The sequence below is a fragment of the Gavia stellata genome, chromosome 24 (genome assembly GCF_030936135.1).
Source record: "Gavia stellata isolate bGavSte3 chromosome 24, bGavSte3.hap2, whole genome shotgun sequence".
Lineage (NCBI taxonomy): Eukaryota > Metazoa > Chordata > Aves > Gaviiformes > Gaviidae > Gavia > Gavia stellata.
The window spans coordinates 1,274,475-1,282,402 of record NC_082617.1 but is presented as its reverse complement, the minus strand read 5'-3'; the positions used below and the strand labels follow the sequence as shown (position 1 = coordinate 1,282,402).

The window sequence follows — 7,928 nt, the reverse complement described above, 5'->3', positions numbered from 1 at the left end:
CATGTCTGGGCCAAGCGGCGGTGTAGGAACAGGCAAGGGTGAGGAGCTCAGCCTGGCGCGGTGGGAGGATGCTTGTCTCCCCTCCTGTGCCCCATGACAGCTCTCTGCAAATCCCCGCCACTGCCAAGTGCAGCGAGGAGCCCTGGGGCCACACGGCCGGGGCTGTGCAGGGCCACCAGCTGCCCCATTCCCCCCCCCGGCAGGCCCCCTCAGCGGGGCTGGCCAGCCCTGCTTGCCGCGGTCTGAAGGTCACACTGCTGCGCAGTGGGGACAGCGCAGAGTCCGGGATCCTGCCAGCGCGCTGGGGCTCAGCGGCACTCCGAAGCCACCAGCCACAATGTTTTGGGGTCTCCTTTCCCTCCTCCTCTTCGCCATGGCCAGCGGGACCCCCGTCGGGGACCAGGATGAGGATATCCAAGTGCAGGAGAATTTTGAGGCTGAGCGGGTAACAGCGGCTTGCGGTCCCTTAATTCTGGGGGCAGAAGGGATGGGGGAAAGCTTTATTTCATTTTCCTCCAGAAAGAAGGGTGATATTACCTATGCCCATGTCAGGCTGTGTGGGACAGGCGTTGGCAGCATGGCCCTTCCTGGGTGTCGGTCGGGGGGTGCCACCGGCCTTTGGGATGGCCTCACCCCAGCAAGCACCCCGGCAGGGCGGCTGGACCCCGAGCAGCTGGGACAGATGAATCCCTTGAGACGTCTGTTGATCTGCCCAGCTTAAGAGGTGTAGGCAGGGCCCGCAGGCAGCCCCAGCGCGCAGGATTCATGCGGGATGCAGGCTGCCTGGGAGATTTCCCACAGGCAGCCCCGTCCCCTGCCAGGCTCTGCACAACCCCACACGTGTGCCCGGGTCTGGGCTCCCCCAGGGCGCATGGGGTGACGCCAGCCTGATGCCTCCAGCCCTGCCTGATGGTCAGGGCACCCAGGAAAATCCTGCTCGGTGCTGATCCGCTTCCCAAATCCTGCAGCAGCTATGGCCTCGGCATGCTGCACCATCACCCCCCAGTTGCTTTCTTGGCCATGAATATTTCAGCTCTGCAGAAAACCAGGAGATGCCCCACCTCAGTGGAGAGGGCTCGTGGCGGAGACGTTCTTTTCTTCTCCCCACAGATGTATGGGAAGTGGTATGACATCGCCATCGGCACGACCTGCAAATGGATGAAGAACTACAAGGAGAAGTTCAGCATGGGCACGCTGGTGCTGGGCCCCGGCCCCAGCACCGACCAGATCAGCACTGCCAGCACCAGGCTGCGGTATGGGGTGCTGACATGAGTGCTCGAGCCTCCCCCAAAGCCACCCCACCCAGGGGTGCTGCATCTCCCAGAGGGTGGGACAAGACATGGGGGTTGCTTGCTCTGGCTGGCAGCAGAGCCCTGAGGAGGGGCTGGATTGGGCTCAAATACCCAATGCCTTGGGCAGGGCGATTTCGGGGGCCCCGTGCCATGGCCTCGGTGCCCCAGACACGATTTTCATGCAATAACCAGGGAAAACGATCGCTCCAAGCAGCTGATTGTTATCCTCCTCCCTCCAGGCAAGGTGACTGCACGCACATCTCTGGAGAGTACCAGAAAACCAGCACCCCCGGCAAATACACCTACTATAACCCCAGTAAGTTGGGCTCGCTGCCAACCTGCTAGGCCCCAAGAGCTGTAGCGTGCCTGGGCGGCGGGAACCAGCACTGGGCACAGCTGGCGGCTGGGGAAGGGCTTCACGGAGAGCAGGGCTTAGAAGCTACTCCACAGTTTGGGTCATTTCCAGCCAAAGTATGGAATGATGTTGGGGGCTGTTTCAGCACTGCCCCTGCATAGGTATGGGACTATGAGATATTCCAGCAGATCTCTCCCATCCCCAGGGTCCCGTGCTGGGGCAAGCTCCCACCAGCCACGTTTCGGGAGCGTTGGTGATATCTCAGTTTTCTGCAACCCTTGGTTTCCAACCCCCTCGACTAACAAGAGGCTGGTGGGCCTAAAGGGAGTTGGGGTTTTATCAGAGTCTGTTTACCCCAAATCAGCTATTTTCTTGAATTAGCTGCCTGATTTCAGCCCCCAGCTCTGGGGCTGTCTTACACTGCCCTGTTTCCCCCCGAGGGGCAGGAATGATGTCCCCTGTGTCTCTGTCTCACCAGAATGGGATGTGTCTATCCGGTCCTATGTGCTCCGCACCAACTATGAAGAATATGCTGTCATTCTGGTGAAGAAGAAAAGTAGTTTTGGCCCAAGCACCACCCTGAAGCTGTACGGTACGTCTGGCTACGGCACTTGTGGGCAAGCAGGCTCTGGGGTGGGCCAGTGCAGCTCGGAAATGCCACCCAACCATGGTTTTGCAAGTGGTGCCTTGGACCAGCCCATCTTCGGCACCGCAGAGGTTGAGTCTTATGGCTCGGCTTAGAGCCGCACCACACAATGAACATCCAAACCAGCCTGTTGCTTGGGCTGAAGGTGGCAATATCTACTTGGAAGAAACCCAGGCCCTGAAGTGGCAGGAGATGCTGTCTTTCATGATTGAGAAACACTAAAACCACTTTGTCCAAGCCCTTGGTCAAGGCTGGTCAAGAATAATGGAGGAGAGGTTGGGAAGGACCAGGAGGCTGGTTCTGGGCCTGCCTGCAGCTGCCTGAGCTCTGCGGGTCGGTGGGTGGTTGGGGGGGATGCATGCAGACCCCCTCCCACACCAACCCCACTCACAGCCTGTTTCTTTGCCCAGGGAGGAGCCCGGAGCTGCGGGAGGACCTCATTGAGGCCTTCCAGCAGCTGGCTCTGGAGATGGGCATCCCCGCAGACTCCATCTTCATCCTTGCCAACAGAGGTAACCCACTGCGAGGCACGTGCCTCTCCTGCTGCCTGTCCCCCCGGCATGCCGGTGCACTGGGGCTGCTCCTTCTTGGTGTGCGAGGCTGGGGAGATGGGGGGACAGTCAGGATAGAGGGAAGAGAGACAAGGGCTTTGGTAGGATGGGATGGGAAGGAGATAAGGCCACGTATCAGTCAGGCTTCCACCAGCTCCCAGTCGGTGAGGTCCTTGCTGGGCTGTCAGGTCAATGCACCCACAACGCTGTGCTGGGATGAGGGTGCAGGACACCCAGGGGCACTCCTGACTGCTCCCCATGGCTGGGTGCTCCCAGGACCTGAGGAGCTCCTTGCTCAGCCTGGGATTCAGAAGGTGCTAGCATGATGGAGGTGGGTGTGGGGATTTTGGGGTGATGCAGGTGGGTGTGGGGATTGTAGGGTGATGCTCCTGCGAATGGGAGGTGGAAAGCAGCAAGAGGGGAAGAACATTGGGGTGGAACTGGGAAGGCGTCCCCTTCCCCGGGGTCCTATGTGTGCATGGTGCAGGACCATGGTGAGATGAGTTTGTCCCGACGCCTCCCCTCTCACGCTGCTGATCTCTCCTGTCATCTGGGCCAGGTGAATGCATTCCTCAGGAGGCTGCAACTGCCCCCCAGGTGAGTGGTCCAGCTGGGACCTCCTGAGATGGATCAAGGCTGGGGACATCCCCTCCAAGCCAAACCCACTGGAGAGCTGGTGTCTGGGGACCAGGCTCCATGGGCAGGACATGTTGTTTGGGCAGTGGCTCCACTGACCACCCTGGGAGATGCTCTTTCATCTCTGCTGACAGGCTTTGCCTGCGAGGACGGGGGCACAGGCAGGCGCAGGCTGCAGGGTGAGGGTCCTGGGGACCAGGTGGGCACCGGGGCTCATTTCCAAGCAGAAGGCAATGGCTCTTTCCTACTCTGATGTTTTTCACCCGGTGAAAGTTGCTGCATGCGGAGCCTGGTGTCTCCTTGCTTCCTGCCTGCCTGTGAGCGTCCCAGCCAGGCTGTAGACCCCCTCTCCAGGGATGGGGAGGCAGCTCAGCACCCCACTGGTCCTTCAGCTACCATCGCTCAGCACCTCCCAATCTCACAGGGTTGAGTTTAGAAAGATTTTCAAGAGGGGATGGGACTTTCATAGGAGAAACAACCCAGTTGACTCGAGAGCAGGTAACACACCACCTTGCGTCAGCGAGAGCAGAGACACATCCCCAGCACAGGGCATGACTGGGGCACTTTGCGTGTCTTTATCCACAGCACATGATCCTGGCCCCCACCCAGGATGAGCACAGGGCTGGGAAGACCATGAGGAGTGGAGGGATCACAGCCTGTTGACCCAAGATCAGTGACTGGAGATGTGCTGGGAGCACCGAGGAGGGTTGGAGCCTGCACGGGCTGCAGCACCCAGCAAAGCTGCTCCTGCCATAGCTCGTCCTGGGAGCAGCGGGGGTCCGGGCGTGGGGTGGGCAGCAGGTCCCACGGGCAGGAGCTGACGACAGCTCTGTGCTTCCTTCCCCACGCAGAGGGCGCGGAGAGCAGTCCTGCCCCCCGAGGAGGGCTCGGCCGCGGGACCCCTGCCCCCTTACATCGGCAATAAGGAAGGTACGTCCCGGGGGAGGGGGGCTGCATCGGGCATCCCCCTGCCCTGCATCCCCTCTTGCCTGTGACAACCCATGCTGCGCTCGCCCGCAGATTCATGCCGGCTGAGCCAGGACCCCGGGCCCTGCAGCGGGATGCTCTCCCGCTTCTTCTACAACTCCTCCTCCATGGCCTGCGAAACCTTCCTCTACGGCGGCTGTCTGGGCAATGGCAACAACTTCTACTCGGAGAAGGAGTGCCTGCAGGCGTGCCGGACGGAGGGTGAGCGGGGCGACCAGGAGATATCCCGGTGGGGCGAGGGCATGTGAGGTACCTCTGCTGAGGCGTCAGAGAAGATCTGAGAGTGGCCTCGAATCCCATGTGGGAGGTGTGGGGGCCCCTGAACCCCCTGCCCTCAGAGCAGCCCCCTCTCCCCACAGCTGCCTGCAGGCTGCCCATCGTCCAGGGTCCCTGCCAGAAGCCGGTGATGCGCTGGGCCTTCGACGCCGCTCAGGGCAAGTGCATCACCTTTAGCTATGGAGGCTGCAAGGGCAACGGGAACCAGTTCTACTCGGAGAAGGAGTGCAAGGAGTACTGCGGGGCTCCTCCGCTGGCAGGTACCCCCACCCTGCCTGCACCCTGCCCCCACCCTGCCTACACCCTGCCTGCACCGCACCAAGCTATGCTGGGGGACCTGGGGCAGCAGCCTGCACCATCTCCTGTCCTGCTCTGGGCTGGGTCTGGGTGTGCTGGGTCTGCCTGGGGTTGGGACGGGGCTGTCCTGGATCTGGGATGGGTCTGCCCTGGGTCTGGGATAAGTCTGGGATAGGTCTGTCCTGGGTCTTGGATGGCTCTGGGATGGGTCTGCCCTGGGTCTGAATGGGTCTGCCCTGGGGCTAGCATAAGTCTGGAAAGGTCTGTTCTGGGTCTGGGATGGGTCTGCCCTGGGTCTGGGATAAGCCTGGGATTGGTTTGTCATGGGTCCAGGATGGGTCTGAGATGGGTTTGTGCTGGGTCTGGGATGAGTCTGTCCTGAGTCGGGGATTCTGACGGACTGATGAGTATGGTCATTAATCTACAGACAGTATCGCACAGGGCGACTGTATAGGCTGCAGACTGAACATTAAAATGGTCTTGATAAAAGGGGGAACAGCCCTGGGCAGGCTGGGGTGCAGTGGGGAGCAGTGGAGGCAGCAGCCCCCAGGCAGGGATGCCAGTGAGAAGACTGGCTGAAAGATTTTGGGGGGGTGTAGGGACTCTGACACCGAATAAGGACCAAACCGGGGTCCCCGCCAGGGGTGTACCCTCCATGTGATGCCTGCCAGACCCTCCAGCTCTAGTCAGCACAGGGGTTTCCATATCGAAGCTCCTTGGGAGACACGATGGGCACCGCTCAGCCCTTGGGTGAATGGACAAGCAGGTTTTCAGGAGCGGGGCAGGGGGTATCCTCCCACAGAGAGGGGTGAGCTCAGGGGTCTTCAACCACAGCCAGCCCTGTGCGGGGCAGGAGCTGGGGGCTTACCGTGCCCCACAGATGGGAGTTGGGGCCAGAGTTACGTGTGTTGGGGCAGACCCTGACTTTTATTATCCTTGTCACCAATATAAAGTGCATTAATGCCACCATGGTGGCTGATGGGACACGAAGTGACATCCCATGGGTGTAGCACGGAGGGTCCAGACTACTTTCCCCCATCACTGACAGCAGGGATGAAGTGGGAAGCATCAGCCATCAATGTCTGTCTGTGGGGCAAGGAGGGGGTCTGTCTCTCATCCTGCGTGTCTCTCCGCTTGCAGAGGATGAGGAGTTTCTGCATCTGTCAAACTGACACGGGCAGAGGACGAGCTGTTGGCACCCAGCACCGGGGCCCCACAGGAGGGTGCTGGCAGATGCCGGTGGCACAGGGGATGCCTCCAGCAGTAAATGTCTCTAATGTGACCAAAAAGCGCAGTGTCTGTCCTTGAGCTGGTGGGGAGCAGGGTGGGGGGTCCAGGAGGGGCAGGGGATGTTGTGGGGTCCTCCCTGGCCTCCCTGGTGCGGTGTCCCCCACTTTGTGGGGCTGCTGGGTGCTCCCCACTGAGTCTCTGCCCCTTCCTCAGCCCTCTGCCCGCCTGGGGCTGGGGTAGCCAACAAGGGCACGAAGGGGCTCAGGGCACCCCACTGGGTGGGGTTCACCCCCCACCCCCACCCAGGGGCAGCTGGGAAGGGGGCAGCAATATGGAATGGGTGCCTGCTCCTCTCTAAGGGTGAATAATGGCTGCTGCATCGCGATCACACCGGGATGGGCACGGTAGGACTGGAGGGGCCCACAGCTGGCACTGCCGCTGCCTGCGCCCCACTCCTGCCCACAGCGGGGCTGGCCAGCACCCCCGAGGGTGCTTCGTTCCCCTGGCCCCAGGCAATGGTGGCTGTGATTCCTGGGGAGCCCTCCATGCCTGTGGCACCCATGCAAACCCCCTGCTCGCCGCCAGCCTCTGCGCTCGGGGCGCACGGGTGATGCTGCGGGGCCCCTGAGCCCCATCCTCAGCGGGTGTTGGTACCTCTCTGCCCTTGGGGTCGTGCCCCCCACCCAGCTTCCCTGGATTAGGCCCCCCCCGGACACCCTGGGCCCCAGCACACATGAGGGAATGCCCAGCACCTTGGGGTGCAGAGAGCCCAGGGCACCCCCAGAACACAGCAGAGCAGGGAACCGGAGATGGGGAGCATGGAGGGGGTCCTCCTGGGCCGGGGGGTCCAGGGGGGGTCACAGGGAGGGATGGGGACCAAAGGGGGGGTTTACATGGGATTACAGCAAGGGATTACGGGGGGTCATAGGGGGCTTGGGGAGTCATAGGAGGGGACTATGGGATTTGAGGGTCACGGGGGTCTACGGTGGGTCACAGCAGGGAATTACGGATGCTATAGGAGGTCACAGGGGGATTACTGGGGGTCACAGGAGGGAATTGCCGAGGTTGTGGTGGTCATGGGGGAAAACGGGGGTGTCACAGGAGGGGGTCCCAGGGGCTATGGGATCCCAGGAGAGGATTACAGGGGTTGGGGGGCTATAGGGGTCCCAGGAGGGGATTATAAGGGTTATGGGGATCACAGGTGGGCTATGGGGGCCCCAGGGGAGGATTAGAAGTGTTTGGAGGAGGGTGTCCCAGGGATGCTGGGGGGTCCCCAGGAGAGGACTATAGGGGTTATGGGGTCAGCTATGGTCCCAGGAGGGGGTCACGGCGTTTATGGGGGGCACGGGTGGGGGGCTGGGAAGCTTACAGGAGGGGATTGCGAGGGCCTTGGGGGAGCCGTGGGAGGCGGGGGGGGGGTCCCAGGAGGGGATGACGGGGTATGGGGCTCTCATGAGGGGACTGCGGGGGTCTTGGAAGGGTTAGGCTGCAGCTGGCCTTGGGGGGGGGCGGTGTCACAGGGGGTCGCGCCCACGCGTGGCCCGGGACACGCGCGGACCCCGCCGCCGCCCGCCCTCCGCGCCCCGCTGGCCCCTGCCAGCCGCCGTAGCCAACGCCGCGCGCGCCCCGTCCCCCGGCGGCGTAGGCGGAAGAGGCAA

The 7,928-nt window shown here is 62.0% G+C and overlaps 1 protein-coding gene across 1 annotated transcript; it reads left to right on the top strand.

Annotated features, from left to right (window-relative positions):
- Positions 1-298: 298 nt before the first annotated feature.
- On the top strand, positions 299-6,274 carry AMBP (alpha-1-microglobulin/bikunin precursor). The gene is made up of 10 exons (XM_059828934.1): positions 299-445; positions 1,111-1,253; positions 1,532-1,608; positions 2,126-2,239; positions 2,704-2,805; positions 3,404-3,441; positions 4,332-4,410; positions 4,501-4,668; positions 4,827-5,003; positions 6,181-6,274. The coding sequence occupies exons 1-10, from the start codon at positions 338-340 to the stop codon at positions 6,210-6,212; spliced, it is 1,038 nt and encodes a 345-aa protein (XP_059684917.1). The 5' UTR covers positions 299-337; the 3' UTR covers positions 6,213-6,274.
- The last annotated feature ends 1,654 nt before the right edge of the window (positions 6,275-7,928 follow it).

Excerpts from the sequence above, each read along its gene's own strand:
- AMBP (XM_059828934.1), top strand. The coding sequence starts at position 338 with ATGTTTTGGGGTCTCCTTTCCCTCCTCCTCTTCGCCATGGCCAGCGGG. Across the intron at positions 446-1,110 it reads AGAATTTTGAGGCTGAGCGG|ATGTATGGGAAGTGGTATGA; the intron begins GTAACAGCGGCT and ends TTCTCCCCACAG. Across the intron at positions 2,806-3,403 it reads CTTCATCCTTGCCAACAGAG|GTGAATGCATTCCTCAGGAG; the intron begins GTAACCCACTGC and ends CATCTGGGCCAG.